The sequence below is a fragment of the Nyctereutes procyonoides genome, unplaced genomic scaffold (genome assembly GCF_905146905.1).
Source record: "Nyctereutes procyonoides isolate TBG_1078 unplaced genomic scaffold, NYPRO_anot_genome, whole genome shotgun sequence".
In the NCBI taxonomy this organism is placed as follows: domain Eukaryota; kingdom Metazoa; phylum Chordata; class Mammalia; order Carnivora; family Canidae; genus Nyctereutes; species Nyctereutes procyonoides.
The window spans coordinates 48,411,276-48,430,326 of NW_026575043.1; the positions used below are offsets into that span (position 1 = coordinate 48,411,276).

Below are 19,051 nucleotides of genomic sequence, written 5' to 3' on the forward strand. Positions count from 1 at the left end.
AAAGTTCTCTGCCAGGGCCTGAGGACCCAGTAAGAATCAGACCTGCTCTGGATCCCAGGGATCTCATTTAGTGACTTCAGTGGGAAGAACATTTTCAGTGCCTCTTGGGAGGGCAACTCAGGCCATGGGTTCTGAGTTGACACCTCTCTAGCCCCACCTCCAGCCTCTCTTTGTTCTTCCCTATAGGCTTAGGCCGGGATCCAGGAGCCCACTCTGGTTATGAGAGTCTCTAGGAGAAATTTAGGAGCCCCAAGAAAACACAACTTGCACACCATGATAAACAGGCTTACTTAAAACCATTTTTATTCTGCCTCTCAGCAACACTTCTCATTTGATTTAGGAAAAAGATTGGGGACCCAAACACAAACAAAGAAGAAACGAGATGTCTGAAACAGAAATCAGGACCTAATACACTGGAATGACGCTAGGATCTCTGCGTGCTGAGAATTCATGGCCCTGTTTCAGTTTTCTCCTGGGACAAGTGTTGGCTCATGGCAGGCATCCAAGTGAAATGACAGGTGGAATCTGATGTTCATCTCAACGTTTATTTTTTTGCTAGGGTCCAGGATTTTAACAACCTCCTGAGATTCATAGTAATCTAAGAACAATGCTTTGTCTTTGTATAGCACTTAGAATCTCCCTCCAGGGGCATTCCCATCTATTACGGCGATTAATTCTCATAACAACGCTCTGAGGTATGTAGCAGGTAGGTGTTCTTATGTCCATTTTCTAGATGAAGAAATCCGAGGCACTCAGAGGCTAAGAAACTTGCCTAAAATCAGCTTGCATAGCTAGTTAGTGGCAAAAGAGGCATTGGGACTCAGGTATTTTAATTCTCAGCCTCATGTTTATTCACTTAGAATAAGCTGCCTTTTCTCTTGCTTAGGAAAGTTCATTATCACTGTGTTTCTAATGAGTTCTTGAAGTTATTTTTGCCATATATACATATCCTCTGATGTGTTAATCCCTGGATATTTTCTTTGAGTCCACTTATTTTTCTTGAGTAAATTTATTTGAATAGAAGCAATATATCACATGCCTAAGGGGAAACTGTAAATGGAAGGTAATTAATATAAGAAATACAACAAAAACAGGACTGTGCTACTAAAGTTCTATCTAGACAGAAGACTTTGAACCTGAGGCCTGCTCTTTCTTTAAGAAGATGGGAAAAGAGCTAAAGTAATACAAGTGTGTTAAGGACCCATGAGCACTAACCACAGACTTTCTCTTTGCTGTAATCAGCATTGGAAAAGACTAGAAAAGGGGAAACATATTTTGTGACTTTCGTCACTTAATGTTGTGCCTATAAAGGACTTAAAAATATCCTTGTGTACCACCAGTGGTACACACCTTGTATTCTGTGAAACACTGGGTTGGCGTGTTCTGGTGGGCAGAATTATAGCATCATTAAACCAGTACAATCACACCTGAAGGGGTTGCATTTGCCAGAAAAGAAATACAGTGGGTAGCATCTTCTAGGTTGGCATCCAGGAAGATCAAAGATCATGCCTGAGACTTACTAAAAAAAGAGAGGGAGAGGTTGGAATAAAGCACATTCCATAAACACAGCCAGTTTATTTCCAAAACTGGGATGGGGAAGGTGCTTCTGTACCTAGAATTGGCCATTAAGTACATTCTCAGAGTCTTTAAGTGGGGAGTGAAGTGACCAGCGGTGGATGCAAGCAAGGGAGGGGATCATCGGAAGACAAAAGGCCAGAAAGCCCCTTCATTTGTTTCTTTAGTGACTGATGGAACTTTGGGGGTTGGGGGGCAGGACAAAAGGCCAGAAAGCCCCTTCATTTGTTTCTTTAGTGACTGATGGAATTTTGGGGGTTGTGGCAGGGATGGAGGAGGACTCACTAGCTACAACATGTAAAATACATGGAAAAAAAAAAAACCTGCGCAAATTACACTCTGTCGGACAACTTTAAACATGCTGCAAAGGTTTGTGCCCAGCTTTGCAGACAACAGCATCCATTGCTCTTCCTAGGATCCCCCCCACCCCATTAGAAGAAATGAGATTTCCTGAGGCTCATCTCAGCAGAAGAGGAATGGACACAGAGGCTTTCCCTAAACTCAGACAGCGAGATTTGAGTTTTTCTTTTCTTTTTTAAGTCAACGACTGGCTGATCTGGCTCTGCTGCTTGGTTTTCCTTAATTTTGGATTTTTTTTCCCTTTTCTTTCCTTTTTTTTAGCCTTTCTTTTCTTTTCCTTTCTTTCTTTTCTTTTCTTTTTTTTTTTTAAGTTCATTTGCCAGGGACCTGCCTCTGGAGAGTCCTGGAGGAAGAGATCTCACAGTCTGAAGTCAAGGGCCCATTCCTCAGAAACTCCTGTGTGTGGATGAGGTCCATCCTCCGTCCTTGCGGCTGACTGCTGGCCCGCTCAGGCGCTGTGTGGGACAAACAGACAGTAAGAAAGAGAGAGAGAGCAGGCCTGAGCCTTCTTGGCCCAAGGGCTTCCATTCTCTATAGGATCACTCTGATTAAACAAGCCCGGATCTGGACCAGCATATCTGCATACTTTTGAGACTAAGTGTGGGTTTCCTTTTGAGAAACGTTTATCTGGAAACATTTGATTTTACACTTGGTGCATACAAAAAAACCCAACAACCCACAAATGATACAGATGCAGCAAAATGCTTTGTGAGCATTTCTGAACCTTGTTCTCCTCAAAAGCTAGCAGCACCATTAGGATTTGGTATGTGCATCCTCCAGTTGTTTTTCTCTGTAGTTAAATCCGTAACTATGCACTTAGAAATTCATCTTGTGTGTTTATATAAATGAGATAATGATATACCTATATATGGTGTACATATATCATATATATATGATATAATATATATATGACATATATATACATTCATTCATTCATTTATTCAATAAATATTTACGTGCCAGGCAGTGCTCTAGATGCTGGTAATGACACAGTGCCCCACAGCCACATGGTAAGTACCATGTGTCAGACACTGTGCTTTGTGCTTTATACAATTTAATCTTCACAGTCCTGTGGGCTAGGTACTATTTTATTCTCATTTTACAGATGGGAAGACTAAGGTACAGACTGGTTAAAAGACATGCCCAAGAGCACACAAGCTACTTAGAGGTAGAACCTGCATTTAAACCCCACCAGTTTAGCTTCAAAGTGAAGCTAAGGGTGCTCCCTTAGGTGTTGTGCTCTATTAGTATGGGCAATGACAGAAATGAAAATGTTTTTGGAGTTTTCATCCCAGTAGGAGGAGATAGACCATAAAAATATACATAATTATATGTACATTAATATATAAAATGTATAATTATGAATCAATATATTATGTAAGTTATATATAAATATATATATAGTTTCTTAGGGAGTGGCAAATATTAGGAAGAAACATAAAGTTGGGATAAGGGGACCAAGGGAAGGAAGGTGGGGTGCTATTTTAGAGAGGTTGCTCGGGGGTAGCCTCTCTGCTAACATAGAAGCAAGCATTTAAAGGAGAGATGAGAAGAAGCCATGTGGATATTAGGAGGAAGAAAACTCTAGAGGGACCAGCAAGTGCAAAGGCCCTGTGGCAGGAGCATACTTGTATTGATCAAAGAAGAGAGAGGAATTCAGTGTAGCTAAAGTGGAGGAGTGAGGGGAGATGTGCGCTGGGAGATGAAGACAAAAAGGCAGCAACCAGATCATGTGGGGCCTTGTAAAGCCATAGTATGGGAAATTACCTGTGTTTAAACTGCAGTGTGGCATTCCATCCTATGAATAAACAACTGCATATTTAATCATTTTCCAGCTGATGGCCATTTAGGTTGTTTCACAGTTTCCCCTATTTCAGACAGAGCTGCAATGAAAATCACTGCACATCCTTGGTTCTCCACCCTGGCTTCATTAGAATCCTCTGGAGAGCCTTAAAATCTACCAATGCCTGGCCCTATCACTGAAGATTCTAATTTAACTGATCCAAGGTGGGCCCTGGGCATTTTTTTTTTTTAATTCCCCAGGTGATTCTAATTTGTAGCTAGGGAAGAGAGGCACCATTTTATATCCTTTTTGTGCACCTGTATCTAGAGAGGATACTCTGAGGTAGATTTGCTGAGTGGGTGGACACATGGATTTTAAAGTTTAATAGATGTTTCCAAATTGACCTCCCACAGACTGTCCCAATTTACTCTTCTACTAACAGTGTTGTATCTAACTAATTCTTCACACTCTCACCAACCTTGATACTATCCATCTTTTTAATTGTTTCAATCTGGCAGACAAAAACCCAAACATCTCATTGTTGCTTTAATTTGTGTTGGCCTAGTTACTGGTAAGGTTGAACATCTTTTTCGGTTATTTTGATTTCTTTGTCAAAGTCTGCCAGTTTATATCCTTTACAAAGCTGAAATCTTTCCATTGTTACTGATGACTTAGGTGTGACTTGTCTTGACTCCAGCTTATCAGAACCAACAAAGAAAGGCCCTCTGACCTTCTGGAAGTAGGTAATGTTCCCCATTTTTCATCATGGAATCACAAGAATTCTCTGAAGACATATCTATGCAGAACAATCCCCAGGAATTTTTACTCTAACCAAATCTTGTAGGGAAGAAGATGGATTTGCTTGTACATTTCTGCAAAGAGGCCAGTTTCTTGCTTCTTGCCCTCCATGATACATATGCTCACTTCTAATCCTAATGCAACTGAAGGATATTTTGAGGCCAGGCCAGGATTCATGCCAGGTTGTTGTAAGACATAAGCCTTACCATTACATAATGGGTTAATATCTGCTAACTTTGTGTCTGCTCGTGGTAGACTACCGTGGGATCCTTAATCCAGTTAGGAGGTCAAGTTCTTCCTTGATAGAAACTTCAGAGCATGAGGCTTTTATTGCAAGAATGACAAACAGCATTTTTAATACACGGGAGGGGTGTGCCTGGCTATTTAGATGCCTACAAGGCCATCCAGAAATGTCAGTTCAATGGAGTTACATTGCATGTGCATTTAACTTATGATGAATGAAACGTTGGTGTTTCTCAACAAGAGGAAAAGCAACCATTTAAATGGAGCTGGAGATTCTGGCCATCGCCACGCTCCATGCTCATGAGCATGGATGGGCATATGATTCCTATTCCTTCTGTGTGAACTTGGAGCATGGTTCCAGCGTCTATTTCAGCTTCTACTCAACCCAAGGAACATCATCTCTTCCAAAACTGGTGGGAACACTGGCTCTCTTCAGCTGACCAGGATACAGGCTGTGAATCTCTAATAGGGCATCCCCCTATGGATGCTTCCAAGATGAATTTTGATTACCCTCAAAGTTCACATGATGTCCTCACATTAGAACCTCACCCCTGAGTAAGATGAAAGTGCATTGAATGTCATTTGTCATATTTGTGGTTGACAACTCTCATCTGTCTTACATCCAAGCTTTGTCAACTGTTTTTGCTGCTAAGGAACTCCCCCTGAATTCTTCAAGGCATCAGATATATTACCATGAGCTTGATCATGAGGCGAGAGGGAAGAACAAATTTGGAAGGCATGTCAAGTTTCTAGGGAGTAGGGAAGAAACAGCAGTAGCTGAAACTTATACCTGGTATCTTAGGATGTAAAAAAGACCTATTTTGTGGCATATGTTCACGCATGCAAGAATGTTCTCCATCAAATGCAAAGCCCTAGAACAGTGGTTCTACAATTTCAGAATACCTAGAACTATCTTGGGTGGGTGTTGCTTGTGATAATGCATATTTAAGAGTCAGTTGGTTTCTTGATTCGAGGCCAGGAATCTGCATTTTTACAAACATCCCAGCTGAAACTGTCATAGGTGGCTCCGAGACTTTGAGAAACACGATGGGAATAACCTCACTTTATTCGAATCCTCAAGGCACCAACAGAAAGTAAAAGCCTTCAGATAGTTTGATTTAGGCTGGGGACTTGAATGTTTCGATCAATAAATAGACTGCAGCAATATTTAAATGTTTGAGCTCTGTGCTATTCATTTCTTTACTTTTCCTACAAGCTGGAGGGCAGGAAATTTTCTGGCCTGGAGAGCCTGTGAGTTTCTGATTCCATCTGCACCAGAATCCTTCTCTTCTGGGAGCCCTACATTCTGTACCAAGCTGTTGAATGTTTCATTGTTAGTGATTCCCAGTCCTTGTGGATTTGATGTCACAAAACTCTTTCTTTGCTCCAACCACCACATGGCTTACAGAGATATCCTGCAAAATTAGGACGAATGAGACATTTTTTCTGACTTGGGATACTCTCATGACCCCAGTCTGTCCACCTGGGATTTCCATCATCTGAGGGAGAAGAGATTGGTTACAGTTCTCTTGATAAGGATACAGAGTAATTTTTTTTAAAGGCAGGGACTTCAGGATTCGTTACAGTGTTGTTGATAAGGATAAAGAATACTTTTCTTTAAAAAGGCAGGACCTCATGAGTTTTTAAAAGGCAGTTGTTTACTTCAGAGGGTTTTTGGATTGAAATTCAGAGAAGTCACATATTCAAGGATTTTTGTCTCATGTCCAGACTTGGGCTCCTCTAAAGTCAGACTTCCCCATCCCCCCCCCCCCCCCCCCCCCCGCCCTGCACCCCCTATGGAAGCCCTGGCTGCCTTGAGGATTGTTACAAAAGATCCTCCCCTGTGAATGGGTCTGTCTCCTTGGTGGTAACCTGACTCCCCTCCTTGGCATTGAGTGAGCCCTAACACAGTTAGGGTGATGAGTTTGCTAGTGGGAATGAAAACTGGTCACTCTGTTAAAGCCTAGCTTCGTTGAGTGCATTCTTCCTTGCGGGTTTGGGAGGGAGGACGTTTGGCAAAGAGTATTGTCGTAGCCACCTGCATCTAAACCCCAGGGCGGGAAGGGGGAGCTGGGAAATGCAGAATCTTGGGCCCCACTTTTGATTTTACGACTTGGAATCTTTTGAGATGGGGCTCCGATGTCAACTTATTTTAAACCTTCCAGGTAACTTGCATGCAGCTCCAAGTTAGGGAACCTCTGCCTTAGTAATTCCATATTGCTGTTCAATTCCTCCCAGGACTGGGAAATTTTATTTCCAAGGATTACTGAGAAATTGGCCTGTTATTAGTCTTAATGGAAGATAGAATTGATTTCATTCTCCAAGGGCTAGTTTCTTGCTCTGTCTATATATATATATATATATATATATATATATATATATATATATACACACACACACTCACACATGCAACACATGACAAAGCCTTTACATTTGAGTTTCTCCATGGGATTCTAACACTGGAAAACATTATTTTTGCTTTCTTTGATAACCTGGTGGGAAGGGTATCTAAAAGGAACCTGGCCAGGCAGGTGGGGAAGTAGTTCTCTTCTTATTTTATGGATAGGCAAACTGATGGCTGAGAGAATTTAGTAACTTGTCAGGGTGATCTGTGTGGTAGAGCTAGGATTTGAATCCTGGAAAGCCAGTGCTGGAGTCCAGGCTCTCACCACTGTGAAACACTGCTCCTTAGGAAGAAGGGGTGAAGGGGTGACTCCCTGTCATATCTTTTGTCACTGCTAACAAAACCTTAATCACAAGCATATCCACATCAATGCTTCATCTCCAGATAGAAACATTGATATTAAAAATGGAGAAAGTCCTCACATATGAAGACTTTTGGGTCCCTTGTAAAACTTCTTGGATGGTGTCTAATGGGCAAACTGATGATTTTTGAAAGCTGAATGTCCACCAGAGACTACAAAGTAGATAATGTCCATGCTGGAGATGTGGTTTTTGTTTTGTTTTGTTTTGTTTTTTTCATTTTGGTTCTGGTTCTCGCTATGTGCTGAAAAACTGTGAATTAGTTGCCAACATCTAAAGGAGATTTGACACGAAAACCTAGCTTTCCAATGTCTTTTGAAAAAGGCTCCATGAGGTCTGCATTCTAGGTGGTCCCCATCAGCTGGACTATGCTCTTGAACATCACAGTCCCCACCACCCCCTATTGTTCCACAGCCAGCCTGCTTCATTCATGTTCCTTGCTTACCTTCTGCAGTGTTTTGATTTTGTTATCCTGATGCTGTCTCATCACTTTTTTTTTTAAAAGATTTTTATTTATTTATGAGAGAGAGAGAAAGGCAGAGACATAGAAGGGGAAGCAGGCTCCCCGCAGGGAGCCCAATATGAGACTTGATCCCTGGACCTGGACCCAGGATCACCCCCTGAGCCGAAAGCAGATGCTTAATCCCTGAGCCATCCAGGCATCCCCCCCTTTTTTTACGTTGAAACCCCATCATACCACCCCCATATAAATCAGTTCTAGAGGTAGACACAAGGTGAGTGCTATCTACTGCTTTTTGTTATGGAGTATACTAGTTACTGGCTTAGAGGCAGTGTGGCGTTGTGGTTAAGAACACAGCTTTCAATGCCAGATGATCTCAGGTTAAACCCTGACTTTATCACGAATTAGCTGTGAGGCATCAGACAAGTTATTTCTCTTCTCCAAGTCTCAGTTTCCTTATTTGCAAAGTGAGGATGAGAATACCTACATCATGGGGTTGTCATGGGGATTCATTCATTCATGTAAGAGCTTAGACAGGAGCTGGCCTATGCTAAGTTCTCTGTCAGTGTCAGCTACTCTTATTATAACCCAGTTCAACACTGATCTGGGCAGTATGTATTTTCACAAGTCTCCAAGAGTTAGGCCAAGACTTAGCCTCGTTTCCCTGGAACACCGTCCTCTGAATTTAGCTCATGAGTACAAAGGCTTGAACTGTGTTTGGTAGCATCTTAAATTCTGAGGTCCTCTCCCAGTCATGTTGATAATTGGCAACAGTAGTAATACTAGGATTAGTAAATGGTTTGCATTTTTTTTTCAGTACCAACTAAGGAACAGACACCATGTTATATGCATGCAGGTCATCTAATTAACCTTCACTGTAGCTTTGTTCGATGGGTACAACTATAATTCCCATTTTTAAAGAAGAAGAAACTAAGGCAAAGCACTTGGCTAAGAGTCTCACAGGCAGTAAGTGGCAGAGGGGGAAAGCTGCACCCAAGAAATCTGGTGCCAAACCTGCACCATTAACTCCACACTCCACAGCCCCATGCTTACACACAAGCACTCTATGTCTTCCTTAAAGAATAAATTTGGGTCTGCGTTTATATCTGTTCCCTGACCATCTTCTTTATAGGCCAGCCAACATCATCCATTTTCCATCTTGTAGACAAGAAACCTTGAGCTTCCTAGGATGTTTTAGTGTCCTTTTCTCCTTTCTTTGGTTGAAACCACCTATTTTTTTTCCCTTTGTGCCACTTCCTGTCTTCACATCTCCTCTGTCCAGCTGCCCCGATTGCTCCTGGGTCTGGCTTGTCTGATAGGAAGTTGACCTCATGTACTACCCCTCTTGGCTGCCAAGGTTGCGTTGGCCCATCTGGCAGGCTCAAGGGTGTCCCCTTCCTCCCCCACCCACCAGGTGAGCCTTTCCTGAAACCAAGCCAGAGTGGCTGACCTTCTCAGCTTGAGGGAAACGGTGTAGGGCTAACTGTGCTGCTCTGGCAGAAGAGCTAAAGGATTTCTCAGAATTCTTATCTGCCCTGCCAGGAGTTAGTGAGACAGAGATGGATCTGGGCTTGTCGTTTCCGGGTCTCAGTCATCCGTCACACGACCTTGCCCTCTGCCAAGCCTCCGATGGGCAATGTCAGCGATTCTAGCAGATTCAGCACATCTCAGCTGGTTCGAGAAATCAGGATAAATTTGTCCAAATCCAGAGAGAAATAGCAACAGCATTCATCTCTTTAATGAGATGAGAGCCTGTTGGCAATACCAAAAATATGTGGTCACCCTTCTGCCCTTACGCTAAGAACAGGTAGGCCCAGTTGAGTCAAAATGATGAAATCATTGAGCAGATCGGATGGTAAGGCAGAGCAAGTAATGATCCTAATACCCATTTATTCCCCCACATTCCCCACTGTCTTACAACAAGGTGGCACTGTGTGACTGGCTTTGGCTAATAAATTGTGAGCCTAAGTGACATTTGTCACTTCAGGGCCGAGGCAGTAAAAATCTATGTGGGAATCTCTGGTCTTCCTCTTTCCTCTCTCAGAGATTGGAAAACTATGGCCCCTGGACCAGACGCCTATTTTTGTAAATAAAGTTTTATTGAACACAGCCATACTCACTCATTTGCATGTTGTATTTGGCTGCCTGTATGCCAAAATGGCAGAGGTTAAGTAGTTACAGCAGAGATGGTAATAGAGGCCTATCATAGTTACCATTTGGCCCTTAGTGGAAAGAGTCTGTTGACCCCTGTTCTAGACAGAGCAGCTACAGGACAGCTACAGGACAGTGTCCAGAGCAGCTACAGGACAGCTTCAGATAGCCTGGACCCTGAGTGATTGGGTGGAGGAGAGAGGCTCCACAAAGCCCCATGGCTTGTGGAAATGAAAATGAAAATGAAAACTCTTTTGTTTGGGATTGTTTACTACTAGAACATAACCTAACCTGTCCTCACAGATCCCAACAGGCATTCAGGAGAAGGCATTTTACATGGGGAGGGATTCAAGAAGCCTACTTACTTCCTTGTGAAGTGAACTGCACAAGAAATACCGATGATGAGAAGGCCAATAATGATGGAGGCGATGGCCACCCACTTGGCATTCCTCCCAAGTCGCTTGGATCCTTCAATGTCACCATCGTTGTAGCTGTTCAGAGACTGGGGGGATATAAGGGAAGAGCTGGTGATGACAGGCACCCCCTAGGAAAAGACACGTGCTTCTTAAGCTGATCTGAGCAGGCAAACATGGTTATCACCTTCTCCAGGAAGCCTTCCTTGTACTCCTGGGCTGACTTACTTCCCCTTCTGGATTTCCCGATTACCTTCATCTTAGTATCTACCATAGCACATTAAAAGGATTGTTTTGGCCTCTCCCATTAGAGAATAAGTTCTATGTGGGGCCATTTATCTTTTTTTCTGTACAGTATACCAGTGCCTAGGGCCATATTTGTCATGTAGAAGATGCTTGATCAATATTTGTATAATGAACAGGTATGCATGTCTCATCCAGCAGAATGGGGTTTGCAAACTCTGGCCCATCAGCCAAATCCAGCCTGTTATTTTTATAAATAAACTTTGTTTGGAACACAGCCACACTCCTCTATTTACTATAGTCTGTGGCTACTTTTATGCTACAATAGAGTTGTGTAGCTGGATCGGAGACCATATGGTCCTCAAGGCCTGATATATTTACTGTTTGGTCCATTAACAGAAAAAGTTCACCTCTCCTGCACTAGAAGTTCAATCCACGAGATTAGGGACCTTGGCTGAACTGTTCACCTCTGTCCCCAAGCCAAGCTGTCATTCAACTGGTATCTACTCTTGTGACTTTGCCAGCTGTGAAAATCCTGAACTACTTCTGTATCGGCAGGTAAAGAGCAGTAACACCTCCCCAATATCCCAGCCATCCTGCCCCCCAACTTCTGAATACCCGCAGACTTCCCCATGATCCAGCAACTTAAGAGTTACCACTTGGCCCAGCAGAACATCCTCTCTGATGGAATACTTTATTGAATATTTGAATACTTGTTGAATATTTTAAATATTGCCTTTGTTGCTTGTACATTGAGCAGTGTCTGGTACATTGTAGGAGCTCAAGAGGTAGGTATTGGCTGAGTAGGTGAACGAAGCTATCCACCTCCCTACAGGATGTGAGTTTGTTTGGGGGCAAAGTGGAGGTGCTCAGAGAATATTTGCTGCGGAGCTGATGGCCAGGGCAGCTGAAAAATCTTATAATAAGCCCTCTTTATCATAATTCCCACTGATGAGGATCCCCCAAAAGTGCTGCTGCTGCTGCTGAAAGAAGACTGGAAATACACATTTGTGAGTTACGGACAGAGGTTGATCAGTGCAGGTGAATTTAAGATTTCAGTGGGGAAACTCTATTCTTGATCCTGAAATCACAGAATGTCAGTAAGAGTCCTCCTCTTCCCAGGTTATTAAGGGGGATTAGGCACTGCAAACAATTACAAACCATGGAAACACCCAATATACCACTGAACTTTCCACTTCCATAATCTTCCATGAATTCTTGGATTCTGGCCACCTTTGCAACAAGATGTGGACCTAGGCAGTGAAGGGGCTTGTGTGCAGGCATCTGGTGTGAATGGGAAGGCAGGAATCTGCAAGGACATCCAGAGCTTCTGGCAGGATCAGTCCCAGAATTCTGAGTCCTGAATTCTGGAGTTCTCAACCCTGAGTATTTATTAGAAACACCTGGCTTGTGTTTTGTTTGTTTGTTTTAAATACAGATAGTTGTCCTGGAGAGATACTGGTATGGGGACTAGACACTAACTTCCTTAAAAAAAAAAAAAAAAAAAAAAAAACAGTGGTAAAATATACATAAACTTTACCTTTTTAAAACTATTTTTACATGTATAGTTCAGTGGCATTAAGTGACATTCACATTGTTGCATACTCATCCCCACCATCTGTCATCCCAAACTGAAACTCAGTCTGCATTAAACCCTAGCTCTTTATGGACTGGACCATTTTAGATACCTCATGTAAGTAGAGTCATGCAATATTTGTCCCTTTGTGTCTGGCTTTTTTCATTTTGCTGTGTCCTCAGGGTTCATCCCTGTTGTAGCATGGGTCAGAATCTCTTTCCTTTTTAAGGCTAGATAACATTCTACTGTGTGTATAATGTCACATTTTGTTTATCCATTCATCTGTCCAGGGACACTTGGGTTGTTGCCAAAGTATTTTTTAAAGCTTCTTAGGATTGCAAACCTTTGGTCTAGACAGCTATATTTAATGCCCTGCAAAGTCAAGGTGCCCATCACCTTAAGATTTATTGTGAGGAAGTGTGCAACAGAGCATGGGCTCTAAGCTGAAAGAGAGAGCTGTGTTCAAACTCCATGTGTTAGCCATCAAGAGAATTAGAACAAGTTATAAGCTTTCTAAGCCTTGGTGTCCTCATCTGTAAATTGAGGGCAATGGTAATAGCACCTCCTTCACAATGGAGGAGCCAACGAGTTAAGGCTTACAGAGTGGTTAGCATTGCCCCAGCCCATAGCGTATGCTCAATAAATATTAGCTTTTCTTGTGAATTGGCACTGTTTGTCTTGTTCTTCCTCCAACACTGAGGTCTTTGGGGTACAGTAGAATCACCTGGGCTCCTTATCAGAATTATAGATGATCAGGCTCTGCCCCTTGCTGGAGCAGCATCTTTGAGGACCCACGTTTGAGAAACCTTGTTTTAGAGTCTTCATGATCTAAGTCACTGCGTAGAATCTTTGACCCTCAAATTCTGAGCTCACAATCTAGTTTACTGTTTTTTCACGTTTTTATATTTTTCGCAATCCAGTTTAAAATTATGTCTATTCAGATGCTTCTAAGGTGATCATTATCCTATTGTGCTATGTTGGAAAACCCAGTTACGAGATGCACTTTGTCAAAGCAATGCACTTGTGTTGCTGTAACCAGAGGAGAAATGATGAGGCCCCTCCCCTTCCCAAATATTGTTAACTCCTGGCTGTTTGGATGAAAAGCCAGTTTCATGTTCTCAAGTGGGAAGAACAGTGAGTCTGTGCATACTGAGGGGTACATCTCTATCTGTGCCCATGAGCACAGGTGAGATGGAGGCTTCTTAAGCCACTTGTTTGCTACAGATCAGCAGAACCATGCTGGTGACCTGGCTGAGGGGGATTTGGGTGCAAGCCATGAGTGAGTCTTGCTCAACTTTTATCACTTGCTGCCAGTCTGGCATCTTGTATGTGAACCTCTTCTCTGCAAACCACCATCTTGCTGGGGCTCATAAGGGAGATGTGGAGTCGTTTAGGAATGAGGCCATTATTCGCTTGAAAAACAGATGAAAGCTTCTTGCAGTATCTACTGTGGACTCTCCTCCCTCCCATGAGTTCTTTTATGAATCCATTTCCTCCTCTGGTCCTTGAAGAAGGGGCTGCCTATGGGCAAATCTGCTGGGTAAATATAAGGAGATGGAAGATGAAGATGAAAGACTTTAGAACTCCCAGATTTTACTCTGAAGGACTTCCCTGATTGGGAGTCTCAGGGTTTAGGGTGGAGATCTAATAATGAAGAGAGAAGGAATTAATCTTCCCTCCCCCATTCATTGCCTGCCATTCTTTTCCCTTCCCAATTGGAACTGCATACTAAGGCTCTCCTGGCAAATGCTACAGACTGAAGTGGTGGAAATGGGTTGTAGAGAAAATGCATGGTTTATAAATCTTTTCCTGAAGAGCTTAGAAAGCAAACTATCCCATCTGCTGTGGAAGAACTAGAAAGAAACATGAGATGGCTTAGATATTTAACATTTACATGATCTTATTTAGTTCTTTTACGGATTACAAATGTAACTTGTGAACATGTAAAGCATTCGAATGCTACAGAAACATCCAGTAAATACTAAGCTCTTCTCCCCATCCTATTGCCCAGAGATAACCATTGTTCACAGTTTAGTGCACTTGCTTCTAGACTCCCCCCTCCCCTACGAATACTATGAAAGGAAGACTGATACTTTCTCTTTCTTCTGTTATGGCTAAGCACATTATGTATCTCAGTCAAGATAAACAGCAATTTGCACCTTGAGATAAACCAAGAATACAGAGTCAGTCTGTTGAGCCCAAATCCTTCTAATATTGAAACCTTGAGTATTTCCCATAAATCTTGGCAATGACAACTTCATCTAGGCTTATGCGATGTTGGTACCCAAACACAGGTCACTTCCTTTGTGGATATTGTAATCCCTTGAGAAAGATACTGTTTTGCTTTGTTAATTTTTTTAAAATCATGAACAGACTACTGTTAAACTTGGTAACTTTGGCAATTTTGCATTTGTTTCCTTTAAATACTTGTGCTTTTTATTTGGCTAGCTGGTCCTTTTGAAGTTGGACTTACTTGCATTTCTTTCCAAGTGAAATTTTTTCTTTTCTAAATGTATTGGTCTCTGAGTTTTTCTTTGGAAAATTAATAATGATAGCAGGTAACATTTATTGAGTTTTTATGTGTGCCAGGCACAGTGTTAGATACTTTTCAAGGATGACTTTATTAGCCCTTATAACAAGCCCATGAAATAGATGCTTTATTGTTTCCATATTCCTGATGGGAGAATTGAAGCACAGAGAAATTAAAGTGCTCAGAGTCACATAGCTAGTTTTGTAAGGTACGTATGTATACACGTGATGTTTATTGGTTAAGTGTAGTTCTTCTTGATATACTTATTTCCTTTGTCCAGTTTTCTATTAGTTTGTCTTTTTCATATTGATTTGTGGGAACTTTTTGTATATTATAGATCAGCAATAGAAATATAATGTGCAATAGAAATATAATGGGAGGCATGTATGTGATTTTAAATTTTCTAGTTGCCACATTAAAAAAATAAAAAATAGGTGAAATTAATTTTAATACTATATGTAAAGTGTATGTGTTTATACACACATGCATATACACACTTAGAGATTTTTGTTTGTTTTCTTTTATTTAAAAAATATGGATAGTATTATACCTATTCTGCAACTTGCATTTTTCCACTAATACAGGGTGTGCACCTTTTCAAGCTAGCGTTTCTAGGTCTGTCTCATTCTTGTTTTTTTCCCTCCAGGCAGGATTTAAAATAATGAGTTATTTAAAATATAGAGTTCCTAATGTTGCATTATCTTTGCATCCTTGGGAGGAAATCTTAGATTGTCATGATGCTTGTTTTTGTTTTTTAGGTAACTTTTTGTTTTCATATAGCTTCAAACTTACAGAAAAGTTGTGAGCATAGTTGTCTTATTCTTTTTAGTGGCTTAGTAGTAGTCACATCCATGGCTGCACCTCACCAGTAGACATTTCAGTCATTTAAAGTTTGTTGCAATTACATAATATGCTTCAGTAGACATCCTTATTCATATATTTTTGTACATGGTTAAGCCTCTCCTTAGGATGGGTTCCTAGGAGAGGAACTGCTCAATCAAATAATTGAAAGGTAGATGTGGTTACATTTAGAGAGACAAATTGCCCTGCAAAAAAGCTAGACAGATTTACACTGCTGCTAAAAAGTATTTTAGTGCTGTTTTCCCCATATCCTTGCCAAAACTGTGTATTATCAATCTATTTTTTTTTTGCCATTCTGATAGGTATCAAAGAATCTCAGAATGGCATTTCTTTGATTCAGTGGTGAAATTGAGCTATTTTTATGTTCTTTGGCCCTCTGCTCAGATGTCCACCTTCTTAGAGAAACTTTCTAAGAAGAGTGAATTTAAAACTCTCTCTGATGACCAATAAAGTGCCTGAAACATAGGAGATCAAAAATATTTGTTATATGGATAAATGTTTATTTGTCAACTATATTTCTTCTTGATGAATTTTGTATTTATATTCTTTGTCCAGTTTTCTATCAGTTTGTCCTTTTTCTTATTAATTTGTGAGAACTTTTAATGTATTATAGATCACCACTGTTGCAAGAGAAATATGACAGAAGCCACATATATAATTTTAAATTTTCCAGTAGCGCATTTAAAAAGTAAAAATAAATAGAGGACATTAATAATATAAATTTGGACACATAAACCCAATGTGTCCAAAATAATATTAAAACCTGTGGTACTACCCACATTTCAAATACTCTATAGCCACATATAGCTAGTGGCAACTACTGAATAGCATAGTAGATAATATACCTTAATCCGTTACATATATTACAAAATTTTCTCCTAGTTTCTCCCCATCCATTTTTTGCCCCAAGTATAACTTCTATTTTGATACAGATTGAGGCTCATGAGAAGTTTCAAACTATAGATAGTACCAAAAGTTCTCATGAACACTTCACAAAGTGTTCCCCGATGATCTTTTACATAACCATAGCACTTTGTCAAAACTAGGAAATAGTGTCATTGGTATGACACTATTAACTTGGGTATAGACCTTATTCTGATTTCACCAGTTTTTACATATACTCTTATTCTTTTTTTGGTATATGTATAGTTCTATGAAATTTTGTCTCATGTAGATTGGAGTGTCCACACACACAGAAGTCCTCCTGTGTTACATCCTTCCCCTGTGTCTGTGTTTACTGTCTTCTAACTCATCATATACGTGGTGCTTGAATATTGCCTGGAGTTCCTTTCTGAGCTGTATTCCTCTTCCCAACCCAATGACCCTTATTTTAAGGTGCTAAGTGTGATATGCACTATGCAAAGTGTGATAAAAAGAAGGACCTTTAATTTCCTTCTAGTTTGGGATCCCTAGGCGGCGCAGCGGTTTAGCGCCTGCCTTTGGCCCAGGGCACGATCCTGGAGACCCGGGATCGAATCCCACGTCGGGCTCCTGGTGCATAGAGCCTGCTTCTCCCTCTGCCTGTGTCTCTGCCTCTCTCTCTCTCTCTCTGTGATGACTATCATAAATAAATAAAAATTAAAAAAAATTTCCTTCTAGTTTTTCTTTTCCTCTGTGAGGCAAATGAACTTTTCTCGGTATGTAGCACAAATGAGGCCTTATCACACATTTTGTAAGGCACTCAAACAAGTCCCTAGGAGTGCCTTTTCTCTTTTCTCCAAGCTTGGGCTTATGCCAGCAAAATGTTAGAGTCATTACAAAACCTAAGGAGTGCATCCAGGTCTTGGTCACCTGGTTTTGAGCCAGCAAAGGTCACACTTTGACAGAAATGGAGCAAGTTCCTTTCTCCTGTAGTGAATACTAATGATGTCATGGTCACTGCATCAAGTTATTTCAAGCTTATTTATACATCTCCTCCCTGGATGGACATATTATACTCAAATACCCGCAGAAGGAAAGTTGGTCAGGACCAGAAATGAGGGTGACTGTTTCTATGCCGAACCTCAAAAAAAAAAAAAAAAAGTTAAGCCCAACCTGCAGCAGGGAGCAGCACGACTGTGTGTCATGAGGCTATGCAGCCAGGACTCCTTGCTTCATGTCAGAGGTGCAGAAGTCTCCCAGCATCCACATTTCCAAGAAGGAGAGACTCAGTATAATTCCATAAATGTTGCTAACTGGAGTTGAATACCAGGGGATCCAATGTTCTAGAAATTTGTGACACTGTACATCAAATGGTAAAGCTGCACCACTTTCCTAAGCCAGAAAAATATGGAAAGTACTTTGTCCTTTCCTTCTGGTCTTAGAGCAGAACTCTTGTCACATCCCACACGATACCAGATAAGACAGCATCACCTGAGGAGTGGCTACCAGGTGCAGGCCTGAGATGCAACTCTTCCAAGTTATACTTTTTATGTTCCCCTATGTTGGTGGTTCCCAGCCCCAGCTGACCTTAGAATTAGCTGGAGGGACTTTACAAATTCCTATACCCAAGCCCCCTCCAAGAGCAGTCAAATCAGGATCTCTGGCGCTGAGATTCCAGCATTAGTACATTTTTGTAAACTTCCTAGTTTATTTTAAGAAGAGGCAAGAGCTGTTGTCCTAGATGGACATCCATCCATCCATCCATCCATCCAAAAATTATTTGTTGAGCACCAACTATGCACCAGACAATGCTCCCCAACATCACGGAGCTTACGTTCTGGTGAAGACTGAAAATAAAAAAAACATGCTAATAAACAAGATGATTACAGAAAAAATTATTAAGGCAAGAAAAATGGGGTACAGGGAGAGAACTCTCACTGAGATGGGGGCAGGTAGACTGACACGTGATGAGAAGGCACCAAACCTGCAAAGAGTGGGGGAGGGGAGGAAGAGGAAGGCTGGAAGGAAAAACAGCATGTGCAAAGGTCTGGGGATAGGAAATAATTTTCTTATTGAAGGTACTTAAGAAAACTGAGGAGGAAATGGAGTGAAGAAGGAAGAGGGGAGAGAGAGAGAGAGATGAGAAGAGGCTGGAGGTAAAGCAGGAGCTATGTTAGTTATAATGAATTATGGCAAAATAATAGTTAATATTCATGAGGTACCTATTCTATGCCAGATCCTGGAATAACCATTCACACCATCATATAACTGAATCTTTTTTTTTTCATATAACTGAATCTTTACCATGACTCTCATGTGGTATAAAATTGTATCCAGTGAGAAAACCCAAGACTCAGGTACAGGGAAGCAAATAATGTGTCTGCTTTCAAAGGTAACTTTTTAAGGGGGCTACAAACGTTAGCAAATGATAATA

The 19,051-nt window shown here is 41.2% G+C and overlaps 1 protein-coding gene across 1 annotated transcript in view; it reads right to left on the reverse strand.

Annotated features, from left to right (window-relative positions):
* Positions 1-281: 281 nt before the first annotated feature.
* Positions 282-19,051, reverse strand: part of TMEM233 (transmembrane protein 233) — a 36,004-nt gene continuing 17,234 nt past the window's right edge. The window contains exons 2-3 of the mRNA XM_055322929.1: positions 10,499-10,635; positions 282-2,390 (exon numbers count right to left, since the gene is read on the reverse strand). Coding sequence (XP_055178904.1) covers positions 2,384-2,390; positions 10,499-10,635 — 144 coding nt within the window. The 3' untranslated portion in view covers positions 282-2,383. The remainder of the gene's footprint in view (positions 2,391-10,498; positions 10,636-19,051) is intronic.